This window comes from Pterocles gutturalis, unplaced genomic scaffold, assembly GCF_000699245.1.
Source record: "Pterocles gutturalis isolate BGI_N339 unplaced genomic scaffold, ASM69924v1 scaffold31059, whole genome shotgun sequence".
Taxonomy (NCBI): domain Eukaryota; kingdom Metazoa; phylum Chordata; class Aves; order Pterocliformes; family Pteroclidae; genus Pterocles; species Pterocles gutturalis.
In genome coordinates, this window is record NW_010129131.1 from 36,182 (window position 1) to 55,517 (window position 19,336).

General features: G+C 37.8%; 1 protein-coding gene across 4 annotated transcripts in view; it reads right to left on the reverse strand.

Annotated features, from left to right (window-relative positions):
• Positions 1–17,319, reverse strand: part of EYA4 (EYA transcriptional coactivator and phosphatase 4) — a 47,070-nt gene extending 29,751 nt beyond the window's left edge. For 2 of the 4 annotated variants that reach the window (XM_010079860.1, XM_010079859.1), the window contains exons 1-8: positions 17,199–17,319; positions 11,641–11,718; positions 5,727–5,793; positions 4,833–4,835; positions 3,661–3,803; positions 3,376–3,498; positions 2,317–2,396; positions 1,776–1,959 (exon numbers count right to left, since the gene is read on the reverse strand). In XM_010079860.1, coding sequence (XP_010078162.1) covers positions 1,776–1,959; positions 2,317–2,396; positions 3,376–3,498; positions 3,661–3,803; positions 4,833–4,835; positions 5,727–5,793; positions 11,641–11,718; positions 17,199–17,319 — 799 coding nt within the window. Of the gene's footprint in view, positions 1–1,775; positions 1,960–2,316; positions 2,397–3,375; positions 3,520–3,660; positions 3,804–4,832; positions 4,836–5,726; positions 5,794–11,640; positions 11,719–17,198 lie in introns of those variants that run through there. The other 2 variants (XM_010079858.1, XM_010079861.1) reach the window with 2 other exon arrangements.
• Positions 17,320–19,336: the final 2,017 nt, after the last annotated feature.

Genomic DNA, 19,336 nt, shown 5'->3' on the forward strand with positions numbered 1-19,336 from the left:
TGAGTATTCTTCATACTCTTTTAAAAATACTTTACACATGATTTGTCTCTGTTATGGATGTCCTGCAACTGTTGAAATTTCACTTGATTTCAAGTTACCTCTTGGGTTTTTCTTCCTAAATTTGCATTCTGAGACTACTGAGTAATGTTTTACACTTTCATCAAAAAACAAGGGAATGTGTATCTCCCAATATCCGTACCATACCATACCACAAATGTGCACACACACACACACACACACTTTAAAAATAACCATGAGGAAAATAGCTGGAAAGGAAAAATTTCAACTCATGCAATTAAAATTCCAACATTTTTAGTAAATTTAAAGCTTATATGAAGTATGAGGCCTTGCTTATAGTTTTCTACACAGTACTAGACTTCCTTTGTGCAAATTCATTGCTGCAGTTATTAGGATGAGAATCAGGAAGATTTATGCAATTATTTGATTTTGTAATTAAGGACCATTTCTCTAAAACCCAGTTTGCTCGCCTTTTTATAAATGCTCACAGTCTGTGGGTAAGGCAGAGACTAGGCACGCTGCATCAGTAAAGCCAGTGCCCCTGGAAGAGATTGCTCTAGCAATGCTGAGCCGGGCAGCTGGCAATTGATAACCTCTCCCACAGATGCTACTACACACAGTGTTAGTAGGCTACTTGGGTTATGAATATAATAAATAATAATAATCTCATAATACTGAGATAGATCTTTTAAGAACTTCATATATAACAGAAACAATACAGGAAAGTGAGCATCAAAAAGCAGGCTCTGTTCATCCAGGAAGGATACCACACTCGTCTGACAGTAGCTGTCAGCTCCTAAACTAGCCCATCGAGATCTCATAGCTCTGCACTATATTATGCGTAATTTCAAATACATAGTTTTAACTTTACTTCAGTCCCAGTTATATTAAAAGGGGGAAAATAAACTGGTGAGATGTTCAGGAACCTAGAAATCTGGCAAAAAAAAAAAAAAAAAGAAATCCGTATTAACGTCTGTGTTTGCAGAACACATAGAACGGAGCAGGCAAATAAATGTGAACTGGGTTATAAGAATAATAAGAAAAAAATGAACAGCTGCCATTTATCCAGCACTGGTGCCCAAAGAATACAACTGTGTAACAAAAGGCTGTGTTGTAGCAGACGTGCACAAGGGGGCAGAGCTGGGCAGGCAAATTGAGTCTCCTGATGTCTCCTCATAACTTCATTTTTGCAACTTCAACTACTTTAATGCTATTTTTTTAAAAGACACTTATGCTAATAACCGATTGTTCTATTCTTAGTGACCTAAATCAGTGAATTAGCAAACACAGCTTGTATACATTTGAATAAAGCCCATGTTCTCTTGCTACCATGATTGGGGCATAATTAGATAAACCACATTATCTTTTTTAAAATTCTTTACAGCAATACTCCAGAACATGTATACAGGAATGTCCCACTGTCAGTAACAGGAGAGCTGGCTGAATTTCATTTTCAAAATTTACTAAGGCTTTGTTACTGTACAGTTTCTTCCGGTACTAAAAGGTCCCTACCAGACTGTTTGTAACTTTTTTCAGGCCCTCTCCTTCCATAGACAACCATCTCAGTCTGCAAGAGCTTTACTGAACTAGCAAACAAACTAGACAGCTTTCCTAACTAAACAAAAGAAAAAAAAGCTTATTTTGGCTTGTTTGCACTATGAAGTTTTCTGAAAGGTGTGAGCTTAAAATATCAATATTCAAACAAGGTGGATAAGTCTTTATACAAACACAGAATAAAATACAAACATTGTTTTCACCTGCATGTAGATCTGTACCTGGTTGACTAGTCAGGCCAGTGAGAGAGTCCTGTAACTGGTAGGTTGATGATGATGAAGTAGTGCCATCAGCTGTGTTGTTTGAAGTCATATATGCACCATATGTTGATGCTGAGTAATACTGTGCATACTGATTTTGGCCAAAAGCTGTGTATGATGGATAATCCTAAAACAGCAAATGCAGCAGAGTGCTTTATTAAGTGGAGTAATGAATGATTTTTCCATTAAGTATTTCTATGAGTTCAATCACGCAACTTTTGCAAGAGTTTTGGGGGTTAAGGACGTTTAACATTTTTTAATTTAAGGATCTCTACTAAAAGACTACAGGGAAGTTGCTGAAGTATTTAAGTGTCAAAAGATATAACTAATCTTCCACTGGGATTTTGATCACTCTCCATGGAAAACAGCACTGAATCACAGTGAGTCTAATTCAAAACAACAGATCTAAATTAAAATAACATGCTGTCATTGGAGTTACATAAATCCTCTTGTAATTGACAAACAAAAGTGTTAATATTCATACCTGTTGTGAACTACTGAAGTTTGTAGAATTTGAAACAGAATTGTTTGCATAAATTGTGGATGATGGTGTAAAACTAGAACCTAAAATTAAAAAGCACAATTAACTCTGAGAACTTGCTTATGAATCAATATAAAATTCTAAATACAATATTTGATGTCAAGATACAGATGAATCAGAAGAACAATAAACTTTCATTTTCTGCTTAAATAATTAAATATTTTAATGAAACTTTAAAAGAAATAAAATGCTACTTCCACACATTCAGGCATACATTCCTCTTCACACCATGCAAGGAAGGTATTGGCAGTAAGTCATTATACTGATTGAGAAAGCATTTTTCAATTTATTGCAGTGTCTCACCCCTCCTCAAATATTGTTTTTCTCTTTTGCCTTAATTTCTAGCACTTTAGTGTATGTTCACTCATGAAACAAAAAAATTTCCAAGAGTATTTTAATGATCCAGGTGTTTTTAATTGATCTGTAATGAGGCATGTCCTTGTTTTCAACATAAGTCAGATGATTCATATTGTAATTTGTAATATTCAAAAGATTAACCGTTGTACAAGCAGATTAAAAATTATCCAAATAAAATAGGTTATCAATGATGAAAATTAATAGCTGAATAATAAATGAGAGAATAAATATGAATTAGGGAAAAATTCTAACAAATTATGTTAATCCAAAGAGAAACAAGTATCAAATGATGTCATACTCAGAAACATGGAAACAAGGAAAAGTGACATAGATACACTAAGAAATACAAGAAATGCTTCCACTCCAGCCATGTGATTTCAGCCCATAAAAAAATGAAGGTCCAAATAGGGACTGCACTGCATGACCAGATCTAAATTAACAGATTACTAAAATGAATAGATATATACATACTAGTACCGGAAAAAAATACTTAGCTTTAGATTTTAGAGGTAAAATAGCTGCCAATCATAAGCATACTTGCCGGAATTCACAAAAATGAATGGAAAATATATCATAAATTTGAGGGCAGACGGGGCTGTCAGCAACAGGGGGACAGGGTGAGCCCTGATGGCCATGGTTACTCACCTGGCATCTGATAAGAGTAGGGTGTTTGGCCTGGCTGTGGGGTGGAAAACCCTGGGCTGTAACTGAGGCACCCGCTCTGCAGTGGTGATTGGGTCTGTGAAAGCCCACTTTCCGTCTTGATGCCTGGCAACATTACACCCAAATCTGTATAAGAAATTAATTTTCAACTGATTCTTTAAAATATTTTCTTACAGGTGGGAAAACAAAATAATAATTAAAAAAACAACATACGCATCGGCATTGGTCTTACGTCTACATAAGGTGAAGTAATAAGAGGTCAAATACCGTAAGTGGGTAGGCTGTATGGCTGTCCTGTCTGTGAGTAGGCTGTGTAGACGGCTGGTTGCTGCATTCCTGAATACTGGGTTTGTCCGGCATAGGCAGACATTGTTTGAGCTGCTGGTGTAGAAAGAATGTGTGGATAGGGCCTAAATATCAGGAAAAATAGCATTACTGTGGCAACAAATACTTTGTATGTTGATTCAAGCAATAAAGTAAAGAAAAAGGTTTAAAGATGTCCAAAGGCAGTTCATTATTCTGCCAACTGTTCCTCTTCTGGGATTTATTCAATCCCCCACTGAAATAAACTGAAAACCATTTCAACTCACATTCCCTAGGGCATGGTGAGTATTTTGTGCTGTCCCATCACTACAGTTTAATTCCCAGGCTACTGTGTCCAGCTCTAGGTGGACTGTGCCACCACTATACAGCTTTATGTGGATTTGATCCCTTTGAGCCAAGATCAGCTTGCTTAAACCAGAAAAGCCCTCATGCTTTTTTAATCCAGTGGAGAGAAACTTGGACTAAAAGAATAAAGGAAATACAGAGGTGAATGTTAAAGCTACTACATTATGTCCTCTGTGTACAGTTCTGCTTCAACAGACATTTAGTCTCTGGCTTCAACGGGAGATGGATTGTGCCCATTGCGAGAAGCATGAAAAATATTGACGGCAATACTTTGGTAACCAGATGGGCTTTAAATGTTTGGAAAATATGGGTTAGGGAAATAGAATGGAAATAAAAATCGTCTTTTATTTATAAATACTGGGGTTTTATAGAGAGATTGAACCAAGTTTAAAATTTTTGCCCTCCAGAGTTGCAAAAACATACAGAGAAACATTTGTCTTGGATGGTTTTGTAAGTCAAATAAGATTTTATGGACCAAGAGTTGAATAAACACACTCTGCAGAATTATGCTAACTGAAACCTGGCCATTAAAAGCCATGACTAAATTTCAGATTCTGATTTTTTTTTTATTTTTTCTTTCTAATTGGTTCAGTATAGTTGGCAGCAGTTATTATCAGAAAAGGATTACTCATTAATTTAGATGCCAATAAATTGTAACAGTAGATTAAAAATTCTATTAAACCTTGTAATGTATTTGGCCAAAATATAGTCTGCTATCATTTGCCAAAACCTGTTTTAAGTGGAATGAGGGCTGTTCTTAGTTTACGCACCTACTTTCTGTATCAATTAATATAGGCTACTATGATATGAAGGCAAATTTCTTAAAGAAACTTGAAAAAGCCTAATCAGCTACAGTTTCAATATTTTCTCTGTATCAAAGTCACACAGGTAGCTGTATCAAATACATGGAAACAAATAGATGGTGTGCTGGAATTAAACACCCTTGTGCACGGCACTGATCGTAGGACAAGCAAACTAACAGCCTGCCAACTGCAGCAGTTTCATATAACATCTTTGGTGCTTCTTCCTGAAGTTCCCACTCCTGGATTAATGTAATTACCCGAGTCCATTTTCCTCAAAAAAAAAGTGAAAGGAATTTTCTATTCCTAACAACGCCCACTGGCTTTAAACTAAAAAGGAAGGTTAAAAGCTAATCCAATTTATTTGGTTTTTAAATCCTATGGCATTGGAGAAGGAGAAAGAAAGGGTGGTTCATGACTCTGGAAGGTTTGTAAGCGTTTGGCAATGCTGGCACTGGGAGGGTCTGTGACAGGGTTACCCCTCAGTACACATCTTGCACATGCAATCGTGATTTCTAAATATAAGTTGTATTGTTCAACATACATTTGTATACATTGCCAGTGCTGTTAAGATGTTGATGCCTGAGAACATAATAGTCTGATTTTTTCCTTCTGTTGTGTGCAGATATTCAAGGGTATTGCTTGTGCAGCAGTACCGTACTGCACCAAGCAGGAGCTTACTCTGCAGCCACATGAGGAAAAAAAGTTGGACAGAGAGCTATGATGGAGTCAGTACTGAGGCTTAAGTATTTTCCATTCTCTCTGTTTCTTCTGCTGATGAACACTTGTTTGCAACAAACCACAGAACTGCCTACAGCCAAGGTCAATTCCCTATAAAACACTAGAAGAGGTGGAGACACTAACTTGGAGGGATATATCTGTGGAGAGTACTGGTGCGCTGATCTTGGGCTGTAGCCACTACTTGTTATTACTGCAAAAGAGAAAATAAGAGTACAGCAGTTAAGAAACACCATGAGACCAATACAGCGAAACAGTCTGAATACTCATGCAGCAACATTAGCAGAGAAGTTTATTGAAATGGACAGCTTTTCTACAAAGTAGATGTCACCTGAACTGCAACATCTTAATACAAAAATTAAAAAACTCCCAAGTCATTCATCGTTGTACAGAACTCTTTAGTTGGTACGACTGTGTCACGCTTTTTCAGCTTGACTAACACGTTACTGAGTATATTGCAGAGGTATATGTTTCATACATCATTTGTGATCCACACACCATAGATCTTTCAAATTTGCAAGTTGCCTTAAAATTGGTAGTTAAAAAGAATCTTGTGATTTAACATACAGGTATTGCACAGGATCGAAACAACGCACACGTACTTTTAAAGTCTCACATTAACAAGTGTAATTCTAATACTGGGTAAGAGAAATACATTTTATATGGGTGTGAATAATTTTAGTCAGCTTAGGTGTTGGAAGATACTAGATTGACTACTAGAAAATGAATACTATTCCTTATCAACAGGCCGATTAGAATATAGCCACTAACAACAATATTTTCATTTCAAAAGTAAGCATAAACAGTCCTGTCCAGTATCCAGCAAAATTGAATATGTCTATACTAATCTCAGCTGCATTCTTCCAAGAAAGCTAATAGAACAATAGTCATATCCCATTAAAATTTCATTCAGAAGCAGTGCTTACGCCGGATTAATTCCAAGTGTTTGGAAGTTTCTCTTTCCTTTAGCCATCTGTCTTGACTAAGACAGATGTATTCCAAATATACGTACCTAAAATGTTGAACCAATCCCTTCAGAGCAAATCCATACTGGGCAAACATACAGAGTGTCTTTATTAGGCCATCTGCTGTTCATTCACTTTTCAAAAGATTAAAGTAGTACACAATGAAGCACTGGAATTTCTTTAGTCTAATCAATCATAGTTGTACTTCAAAGTGTACTGTTTTCCTGAGTTGTTTGTAATGGTAGTAGAAATGAACTTTCTGAATTATATAAGTGACATATAGGTTTAGGTTCCTAACTATTTTATGAAACATGAAGTATTTCTACATCCAGGCCTAATTACATCTTTGAGATCTATTGCTTTGAATATATGCAGAACTTCATATTTTTAAAGGTAGTTTAAATGCATTTAGAACACGTAGGACTTAAAAGGAAAATACAGTAGAAGAAAAACAATTAGCTTATTTTTTAAATATTCAGTTGAGTATAGCTTGAAAATAAAAACTGGATAATAATTTTTGGAACACGTGCCACCAGATTTCATAAAAGAGTTGCTGACTGAAAAGATATTGAGGGTTTGCTTGTGCTGGAAATCCACTGAATTTAATTTTGTGTGGATATTCTTTTTTTCTGACAATGCCCTTCTGTGGTTCAAGCCCAATTCACAGAATGATCCACTAGGTGTGTATACAGGTATTCCCAGAGTTAGACAAACCTATAGCTGTATATATCAACATAATCAGTCCATAGAACTCTAAAGGATGCTCTCGGTTATCTAAGGCTCAAAGAGTAATTACTCTTCCCTGTTGCATCCCTATGATCTTTCTAAAGCAATAGCTAACAGAATGACCTTGGTGATTCTCAGGGCAAGGAACTTTTGTGATCCATTATCGGCTTATCGGATCTTTTTTGCCTGTACTGCTCCACTTTATATCTGATCATTTGCTGGATGACAGCTCATCTGATTAATCAGTTTGGTTAAAGCACATTTACCATTCCACCACATCTGACGTAAACTACAAAAAATTAATGACTCTTCACTTAAATCACTTGACCTAACAAAACCTAATGTTTTTCAGCAAAAAGCGTCCTGCTTGCTTTTCTATTCTTTCTGCATATACCTAATTTCATAAATTCATAAATGTGTCTGGTTTTAAATTTCCCATTTGTTTTGTTTTGGGTTTTTTGTTTTTGTTTTTTAGTTTCCCTGATGATACAACCAGTTGTAGGGAAGCAGAAAAAGAGGCAGGTGTCCCCAAAATAAAGTGTCTACCTTTCAAACTAAAAAGCCTGTTCCTTTCATTCTTTCTCTGTTAGCTTGTCCCATTGATTTGTGCACTACACTTTAGTCTGTGAGATGTTCGATAAACACAAGGTGTAAGACCTACCATAAGAGAACACTGTGACTGAGTAGAGCCTGTGGACTACACCTGTATCTCATAGATCAGATTGGTAATTCTAAGGGTTATCAACCTTAAACAACGTTCACTGCTGGATAGCCTCCTAACCCTACTTCTGAGGACTGCTGGCAATGGAGGAGATGGTGAGGGCAAGTTGTTATGGTTTTTATAACTGTGACACTTTAAATAGCCATTCAGATGAATGGGGCTAAAGACTGTTTTATGTTGCTTATATTAAAAACAAAATCAAAACTGTTTCTTCTCTGAAAAACTCAAATATTTCTAAGACTTCACTACTTGAGTTTTCCAGAGGAATGCTCTTCAGGGAAGGTATAAGACCCTTGATATGTCAAGTCTCACTATGGTGCTGAGGGTATATTCCAGTCTCAACTGATTCACAGAGGGGATTAGAAGCTGACAGTCAGCTCCTACCACTTACCCTGCTAGCTCAACTGGCCAAAGTGTCTGTGGAGAATGAAAATGACCATAAACTGTTCTGATAGCATGTGTTGGGTTCAGTATATTAAAACAGGCTGGAATTTTTAATTTTTCATTACACATCTGTAAAATTCTGTGCAAAGGCGTTAGGTTAAAAGGATCTAATTTAAATAACAAATGACACTGTCTACACACAAGGGGACCAAATGTAGACTATACAGCAGTGGCCTTTCCTAACTTTTTTTTGAACACTTTTTTATGTACAATAACTACTAAGTAAAAAGGATGATGAGGAACTTCCAATGTTCCTCATCACTCCATTAAAATGATGACCAATTCTCAAATTTATCCACTATTGTAAGCAATTTAAACACAAAAACACCTACACTCACAGTACAGCAGCTGCAGCAAATTCACAAGAGTACCATAATGCTCAGTTTGAGGCTGTTCTGCAGGTCTCCACTTCCTGTGAATACCCACCCCAACGGGAGTCTGCTGCAGCATCACAAACCTTCCAATTGAGTGCATGGATATTAATTACCAAATGTTATTCTTTGAAGAAAAAGGAGGAGGAAGAGGGGTGTGCAACCTGACTACCCACCTAGTCAAGCCTTGCTAAGAGTCACAGTTTCTTCCAGAGGCAGCTCTGCAGGATGCAGGAAACGGAGCTTTTGAAAAGTGAATGAACAGCAGATGGCCTAATAAAGACACTCTAAATTCACGAGATCTACATGCTTCATTTCTCAACTTTCCATCAAAAACTGGGGTTCATCAGTTACCTGTGAGTCCTAATCTGGCTCACCTGGCCTACACCTCGCACAGTCTGTTTGACCATCACTTTCTGTGTCACAGCTGGTCATTACGGACAGAACTGGCTACCTCACACCCCACAGAGCTTGTTCAGCCTTCTGCTCAGCTTCAGGACACGTCACAGGTTTTGATTGTCCTTGGAGCAAGGATATAAATTTCGATGGGTTGAATATTTGAAGGAGAGGATTTCTGCATGGCAGAATGGATCTCAGCACAAGGATTTCTCTTTTCAGCTATGTCTCCTTTCATAAAATATTCAATAATATACTAAAATCCCTCCCTACTCAACAAAGGATGCTTGAGTCCTTCTGACCTATGGTTGTATAAGAAAGAGTAGGTGATACCCTCCTAGTGGCCTCTATGTCCAGGCATCCTCATGAAATGAGCTCACAGATGCTCTGAAAAGTGCAGGAAAGTACTAGCATTATCACTTTGTCACAGTTGGGAATAACACATGCATGTAACTGTTATTACAAAAAACTACCCAGTGTTCAGTGTTGGGCTTTGTTATGCATTGTTTTCAACTGCAGCTGGTTTGTCTGAAATAGCATCTTTCTGCTAGTCAGTATTTATTGTCTTTGGCAACCTATTAGACTTCCCAAATAACCAGTTAGGTTAAAAAGTCAGAGAAATACTTTCTTGGTGAGTTTTCATTGTTCTTCAGCACTTCTGCCACAAAACTTATACAATCAAATTCTCCAATTTGCAAATACCAGTAAAAGGCAAGTGTGAAAGTAATGGATTTACTCTTTATGAAAGGCTCTGGGCATTATTGAGGCAGATCTGCTTCTCGCTCTGATGATGAAGACAACACATCACCCAGACAGGCAGATTTATGATTTCCCCCTGTGAATGACCATACTCACTAAATACTTGAGTTTGTGGCCTAAACTGAGAATCAGGATTACATTTCTTTTGAGTATGCAGGTGGCTAACAGACAAAAATTATTGTGTAAGACTCAAATTTCTGCCTTTTTTTCAGAGGCACCGATTGTCTCCAAATCTCTGAAGTGCAGAGATCTCAAAACTTCTTTTGAAGTCAGTGGAAGCTAATGGGTGAGTGGCACCTGGGGAAATCAAACTGCTACTTAGCTATCCAAACCTGAACTGGAGGCTGCAATTTTCGGCATCCCTTCATGAAAACGTTGCCTTAGCCATGTTTTACACAGGAATCCAACTCAGATGTCTTAAATACATGGCAGAAGCTAATAAAATTTCACAAACAATGACAAAATCATATATATGGTTGGACATAATCTCTAAACATTACTAATACAATTTTAGGATAGAGAAACAACAGAATGAAAAAGAAAAGCTAATTTTTAGCCAAGACTATTACATTTTTATGGAACGTGTCAGACTTTAAATTGATGGGGTTCCTTTCAGTATAATCACAATGAGGAAAATGTTTTCATTTTTTTCTAATCAGAAATAGTATGTGCTTACTTTACATCTCACAAAAGACCTTTTCTTCAGGCACTAAATTTGTTACAAATACTTTTCTGAATAAGCAACTGTGGAGTGTATCTGTATTTACTGATGCCTAAAAAAAGATTCCAGAAACATACACTCAATTTTTGAAATATTTTCATTACACAGAAACATTGTGATTGCCAAAATATTTTAAATCGGGCTTGACTACCTAAGTCTACCAAAGTAATAGTCTCAGTGTGGAGTGGTGATTCCTGGCTTCAGTGAAATTTCAGTCAGGCCATCACTGAACTGGTATTTTTAGACACAAAATTTATTCTCCCCCTGCTCTTTCTTAATATTATTATTACCAGGATTCAGCTTAATGATTAGAAGGCAGATTATCTATACCTTTCAATAGTTCATCACTTCTTAGTAATTTATAGGAATCTACTTTAAAATTGCTGTTTGTTTGTTTGTTTTTTTTTTTTCACAAAGTAACTGAAAGTTACGATTATTTAACGTAAAATATAGACTTCACTTTAATGGAAAGAAAGTAGCTTATGGCAATCTGGTCAGTGTTTAAACTAACACACTGCTTATGGGAATAAAAAGATTAGCACTGAAATATAACCCATAAGATTTTTAATTTTACAAATTAGAATGGCTGTTACAAATACAATCCATTTTTTCTTCCTAAGATTGTATAAGACTAACACTGAGAAAAAATCTGCACTACAATAATAACATTATTACTATAAAATTTTTGCATCCAGAAATGTTCTTAGTCATAATTAAAGCCTATTTAAGATCATAGCTCATGAAAAACTGTAGATTTTCATTTACAAAAATGAAAAAGCTATTATTATTATTATTGTTGTTAATTATTATTAGGTATTAAAATGTTACTTGTAGTTTTTTAAGGGTTGCTTCCATGCAGTGAAATGTTGATTAGTGAAGGTTATCAAATGCTATAGTAATGTGCATCTAACAATACATGATCTTATTATGGCTTTACCTGACCCAGTAAAAGTGTCAAGCGATCCATCTCCAGTTGTTGTTGTTGTTTCATTGCTGTTCATGGGTTCTGTTTTTACTGCAAGAAGAGACACTACATAGAAGAATAAGTACACATGAGATTTTACTTCTAAATTTATACTGGAGCCCTCATGCCAGTCTCACTAGCAGTAGTCCAACTAGAACAAGCATGCAGTGCAACAGCTTCGAGCTTCCCTCTACCACAATATTAAGACAATCTACACTTGCTCTGTCTGGAGTGGCCATGCATCTACATAGCTTTTTATCTGTGCATTGGTCTATCTATTGCTCTTAGCAACTGGAATATCTTCTGGGGAGATTTCAACCTAAATCTAATTGATTCCCACAATTCCCTAAGAGTAACAGAGAGGAAGGAAACATTAGCTGTCAAGGGATGTAGCACATAACAAAAGTAGTTTTGCCTGACAAGTGAAACAATAATATGGTTTCATGCTCATATAGAAGCAAATTACTTTCACAGTGCCAGCATTCTGCCTTTTCTCTTCCCCTTTTACAGAGTCTGTGGGGGGCTTTTTGAGCTAGGTCACCAGCAAGCAATTTTCCATAAATGAAGACAGAAGTTTAAAAGAAAAAAAAGACAAAGAACTAGAGTAGGACACAAGCAACAGCCATGAGAAGTCAGCTTCTAACTCAGAGGTTAACAAATATTCGGCTCCACTCTGAACTCAAGCTATTTCTTACGGATCATCATGCACTCTTATCATATCATCCAAGCTATAAGTGAAAGCACCACAGAGGCAATCTAGATTTTATAGTTTGTTACCTAAACAGACCATCTAGCATGGACTTTTGGAATCAAGTTTGGGAATTGCCCTTCTAATTGATGTGGTACGAAACAGCTGTACAGAATACACTGCAGCTTTGATTAGATGTTTGACTGGCAAATGTAGAAACTCTCAACATATTATCACAATTGCTTTGCAAAGGTCAGTTAGGCATGTGTAAGCATTTATCGCACATATATCATCAACCTGCTTGTAGATACCACAGGACCGGTAACTGCCCGGGGGCCAAGAGAGAAGTGGCAATGAGCACCTGCACCAGCCACTACTGAGGTCATATGCCAGGTATTGAAATTCCAAGGACACAGTCTGGGATTTGTGCACAAGCCTTTGCTGTGACAGCCAGGCTGGCAGAGCCCCTCCTAACAGGCCTAACATATGCCAAGCAAAGGCATTTTCTGCCAGCTAGTTACCTGATGCCTCTGAGGGACATCAGCTAGGCTGACCAAAGCTCTAATCTGTCAACATCCCTGCATCCATGTTTGACTTTACTGGCAATAGAAAGGGGAGGGAGGAAGTTTCACGTTCTGGGTTGGCAATGTATTTACAAACTATGGCTCAGATTCAAGTCACCTAACCTAATGTCCCTTTATGTTCAGACAAGAAAGAGAAGTACTTTCAGAGCGAGATTCAGTCCAAGAAAGAGAAGTACTTTCAGAGGGAGATTCAGTCCAAGTACTGGAGCTGTATCAGCCTGAGCTGCCCTCGAGTTCACCATCACTCTTACAGCCTGTAGAGGCAAATATAGTGGATGAGCTAAATAAAGGATTTGGTTTTCTCATGGGGAAAATGTGCAGAACAACACCTAAAGAACCATTCTGCGATTCCTTCCTGTGTCTCTGAGCACAAATGAGGACCTCACCAGGAATTGCACAGCTACCAATACAGCCACCTGCAACAGGCCCTGCATAAGTTACCTCTCCTGCAATATCACACTCCATTTCCATTCACACTGCTTAAGGGATTTTACTTTAGTAGGCCATATGGGATGCTGCAGATGTCTACAACTGCATAACTGAACTACGCTGGATTCAAAGGGACACCTGAAAAGTGGGGATCATTTGAGAAATTGGGATGTATTTGTCTCTATGACAGGGAGAGAGCCCTACAGTATCGCTGGTGCCCCAGTGCTGATCAAACCAAGCAGCACCTTCTCACACAAGTTACAGCTATGCTGCAGTTGTATGTTTCCATCTATGGTGAGAGATTAAAAAAATATTTTAATGTCTGTCTTTTAAATGTAGACTTCTTTTCATTATCATTTCTCTTTAGTAAAACTGACACACCCATACATTCTCCCTGCAAGCAGCAGGACATTAATTCATTACGAAATCACAAGGGAGGAAATTTAGCCACATTTTCTCAAGCTGGTGTGCACTCCTTATTGTTTTGCAGGCCATTATCTTCAGATTTAAAAAAAAAAAAAAGCTGTGACAGAAATGACACAAAATGAACAAAGTCATGGGAATCAACTGTTCCCATTTCTCTATTTAGATGAAAAAGATTTGATTTTATTTGCATCAGATCAATAAAATATATACCAGGAAAAAGCTTAAGGGTCATTTGTCACAAAACAATTGCCTCCATTGAATCTCAGGCCTTTCAATCATGTATTGTTGCCTGAAGCATGAAAAGTAACTGAATTAGTTTGCTTTCTGATTACGATATACAGATGTCTGCATGTACTTCAGAAGGAAAATGAAAAATCATACTAAGTAAAAAAAGATTTGTATTCTCCCCTCTGAAGATCTTTGGTCATATATTACTTATAAGATGCGTGTTTCTTCTCTGCAGAGTTGTATGGGTTTGCGTGGCAATTTTTGGCAGTGGGGGGCTACAGGGGTGGTTTCTGTGAGAAGCTGCTAGAAGTTTCCCCCCTGTCTGACAGAGGCAATGCCAGTCGGCTCCAAGATGGACCCATCGCTGGCCAAGGCTGAGCGCATCAGGCTACCACAATTGTCAGGGGCTTGGGCATATGATGTACAAGGGCAGACAGAAGACGTTGGGCTTGTTCTGTTCTACAAAGAGAAGGCTGAGGGGAGAGCTAATTGCTGCCTGCAGCTATCTAATGGGAAGGTGCAAAGATGACAAAGGACAAAGGCACACTCTTCTCAAAAGGTGCCCTGAGAAATGACAGGAAGCAAGAGACCTACGTTGCACCAAGGGAAAAATCCAATTAGATGTAAGAGGAAAATTCTTTGCTGTGAGAGTAGTCCGGCCCTGGGACAGATGCCCAGAGAGGTTGTGGCACCTCCACCCTTAGAGATACTCAACACTCAGCTAGCCACTGTCTTGCGCAACTTGATCTAACAGCAAAGTTGGCCCTACTCTCAGCAGGCGTTGGCCCATCTGACTTCCTTCCAAACTTAATTATTCTAAGATGAACTCAGAGTACAGTTCCCAACATGCAAAAGCTTCTACAACATAAGTACTTCATTTGATGGAAGGACTTAGCAACCAGCACGATTCCTACTCTGTCAAATGAACAGAGTTTTAGGGCCAAGAGATGCTACAACTATGCATGAAGCAGGACAAGCATGTGCAACAGTAGGAGGCAATGAGAGCCATTACAGCAAACAAGTCTGACTAAAAGGTAATGTAAAGCAATAAACTACATAGCTTGTCATAGGAATGGTTTTCCTCTTTCTTTCAGCAAGCCTTAAGGGTTTTCCTAGGAATCTAGAAGCACAGATCTAAATATTTTACTGCCTATGGAAAATCAGATTTAAGTCTGCAGCAATGCTGCAGTAATGTCCTCAGTAATGCAAGGTCTTTCACACTAGGTTTCCCCACTATTGATAATTATTACCTTCTACATTTATCTGAACATGTTAAACAGTTAACTGAGGTGACAGACTAAGCTAGCTCAGTTCTTCCTTGAACTTAAATTTGTATAGCTGAGCAGGAGCATTCACACAGGAACAGTTATTCTAGTGCAAACCATCTTTTGTGCTCAAGTCTGAACTTAGGTTATCACATAGATAATTATTATTCCTCATTATAACTCAAAACAACTAATAATAGATGAAAGGAAACTCATAAGTGAAAACAGCTTGGAAAATTTGGACAAATGTTTGTAAAGTGGCAAGTTACATTTACTAGCACGCTGGACATAAGCTTTTATTAATAATGAACGTAGTAGTAGTAGTAGTAACAATAATGTCAACCTTGATTTGTGCTCATGTAATCATATAATCTTGTACCTAAAAATGAAAGAAAAACAAATGGACACTCTGGAAAATTCACAGGTCTGATTTCCAGCAATGTTGACTACTGGCAATTCCCAGCAACGTTGATCAGCACAGGGCTCTCCCAGTTTCTCAGAGAATGTAAACAGTTAAGCTAATTTTAAGTCAGTTAAAATTCTCCTTGCTCATCAAATGCATGGTAAGATAGCTAGCTTCCTACCAGTTCTCTGTCTGTGGGAAAGGCCCCTCAGACGGAGTGGAAAAAAAGGGGCAGGAAAAAAGGGGCAGGGAAAAAAACCATGAAACTGTTCAAACCATATAACAAAAGAACAGAGCAAACCGAGATGTTACACAGCAGTCATGGAGACACACCACCACACACATGCACTGTACCAGGGTCTCTCATACTTGTTGCAGAAGAGGGAGTACTGCAACTCAGCAACCAGTCTGCAGTATTTAACACAGTCATGTTGTCTCCTGAGAACAGGAATGGTACAATGGTTCATTGACCCAATGTCTGCTCAGGGTATGTGAATAGTCTTCAAGGCAAGTAAGTGTTTTCACACCTTGAGACAAGTCTTTTAACTTCACTGTATTGTTTTTATGACTATTATTTTAACTGGTTTATAGTATAATATAGAGGCATCTAGTTATTATTGTTATTTAATGGTATGCCTGAAGTTTTCCCTTCTCTTTATGCTGGAATAAGGTTTCTATTTAAAAATATAAATAGGTTGAACCTCAATGGTTCAGCCCTTTTCTGCAGAGCAATGTTACCCTCACATGCACATACACTTTTTATTGACTTTCACAGATTAATTTTTTTTTAATAAGCACAAGTGAACAAAATGCTTTACATTGTGGTCAGAAAGAACAATTTAAAAATTTTTGTCGTGCCAGCTACACCACCAAGTATCTAGACTCACATCACAAAGACACTAATGGAAACAGGACTCCATCTTGAAACACAGTAACCTGCCTCCCACTCTTCCAATTCACCTATGTCAGAATCTGTTCTCTGAAAGCATTGGAAAATCTGTTGCAGCTGCATGGTAGTGCTGTCCCTACAGTAATAGACGCAGCAGTAATAACCCTGAGGTTAACATTTGAGGAAAATCCAATAATGTCTTTATAAGAAACTTTCATTACCTGCCAAGAAATGGAATTAGCATGTTCATAATGCAAAAAAAATACCTAAGCCTAACTTTGATGCACTTCTTTTGACAGAGCTTTTAAATTAACCTAAATGGGTGTAGCTCAGGGTATAAGACTACTCAGCAATGAAGTATGATCCAGAAAATGCTATTTGTTTCAAGTGACCAACAGGTATAACCAAAATTTTCCTTGTTTCACCTTTGCACAGTTCTGCCTCTTACTTCAGTTGGTGCAAATCAAATAAATGCTGTTGGAATTAGTAGATTTACACTGTTATGACTGGCATTTTTTCATAATTCTCATTGGGTTTGTAAATGGCTTTATGCTCACCCTTGAAATTATGTTAAAAAATGCATATGACTAAAAACTAGCCGAAACTTTATTATACTTACCTCCTGTTCCATTTGTTGTAACTGACGTGCTACTGAGATTAGGTTTATCCAGTTTGGAACTACCCGGTGCATCACTGCTTCCAACAAGATTGTGAGGACTGGCTAGATCTTGCATTTCCATAGACCTGTTAAAGATGAAGGTGACAGTATTTAAATATATTGTGATACTATCTGAAATAATCTGCTTTTTCTATAACAACTTTTTTTACATGGAAAGTTTGTAATGCAGCCAGAATAACAAATCAATACAGGTTCTTTTAAGGTCATCTTTGATTTTTACCAAAACTAACAAAATAGTTAATAATTTGATGTTAATAGCAACAAGTCTGGCCAGTATTTTTCACTTTTCCTTTAGGTATTATGAAGTAAATGACACAGGCTTATGAAACTGCTCGAAGAGCTTGTCAAAGATGTCCATGAGGGAGTGCACATACGTGTGTATATATATATATACACTTTTATATATGGATGGATAAATACACACATATATGTATGTACTAGAAGAAAACAGAAATTAAGTGAAAAGTCAGTCATTGCACAAAAAGTCAGAATAGGAACTTCTGTCTCCCATTATCTGTATTCCAGCCACCAACAGTCACCAAATTCACACTAAATCACAGGAACAGGACATATAGGTGAATGAACAGAACTTTCATGCACATCTGGAAGATTCTTCATGCTTACAAATGCATATATTCTTACTAGCTCACTTGATATGCTTTTTTCTTCTGAGTCATTCCTAGGAAACTTGCAAAATTTCAAGTGGATTTAGACCACAAAAGATTTCAGCATCACAGTTACACTGGGGGACTGTGGATGACTTTCCTTCAGTGACAAACAGATCTGCCTTTCTCAGACAAAGCAACCATAGAGCATTTCTTCTTAGACCAGTAATTGCAATCCAATTTGCAGTGTGTGCTCACCTTTTCCTTGCTTCATTTATAAATTAATGACACAGATTTTTTCCCCAAAGAAACATTTTTGCTATGTATAAGCAAAGCTGCCAGCCCATCTGTGACAGGTAAACCATTTACCACATGTATTCTGCAAAGGCCAACAGAAAGATTGCCTTTCAGAGCTGTAAAAGACCACTTACATTATAGAAGACTGAAATACCTAGGAAAGAGATGAACAGTTGGGATAGCTCAGTAAGAGTAACTGGTCCTGTATATTCATATTCTGACCAGGAAAATCAGTGGCAAATCACTAAGGCAACACCCAACATCTTAAGTATTTATTGCACATTTGACTTTGAAATTGCTTATCTCTCTGCTTCACACATCTTTCTCTGGGGAAAAAAAAACCCAACAAACAAAACCCCACCATCTTTCCATCAAATATGGGTCCACTGTCTGAACCTACTCTTTTTCTCCAAGATAAGGAAAAGAAAAAAAACACACAGAATGAAAATGTCACCCATCCTGTGTGCCTAATTCAGTTTTCTCCTGGATGCTTTAGCTTGCTTCTCATAGCATTCATTTAACCCAAGACACAGATTTGTAGCTTTCATATCTTGAATATCTTCCAGGAAATGTACAAAATACTACATCTCAACTGTGAAAATGCACCAAGGCCCTCCCCAAAGGCACATGAAACCCAGACAAAAAACTTTATTTACTCCAGTAAATGCCTGAATCAGGTCTGAGATGCACTGAATACTCCACTGGCAGGGCAGCCTCCCCAGCAGTAGTTTGGATGAGCAGGAAGAAACTGATATTGCAGGAGGCCACGCATCACCAGGTAAGAATTTTATAGCCATACTCGAAGAAATGCAAGGCATAAACTTGAACTGCCTTGTGCCATGGTTTCAAAAGGCCACAGGGACAGTCCTTTGTTAAACACCTGGTGGGCTGAGGCAGGGACAGGGAGGGTTTCACTCACCACTTAGGGTCATGGGCAAGAAACCGACACGACTTGTGAAGAACAAAAAAAACCCAATTAAATTTATTAACTATTTACAACAAGGAGCAAGATACTGAAAGAGAGGACTACATCTTAAAAAAGGCACTTCTCCCCCACCCCTCCATTCTTCCCACAGCCCAAAGACTTTGTCCTGTACCTTCTCCCCCCCCCAGTGGCACAGGGGGGCAGGGAATGGGGGTGCAGCCGGTCCGCTGCTCCTTCCTCCTCAGGGGAGG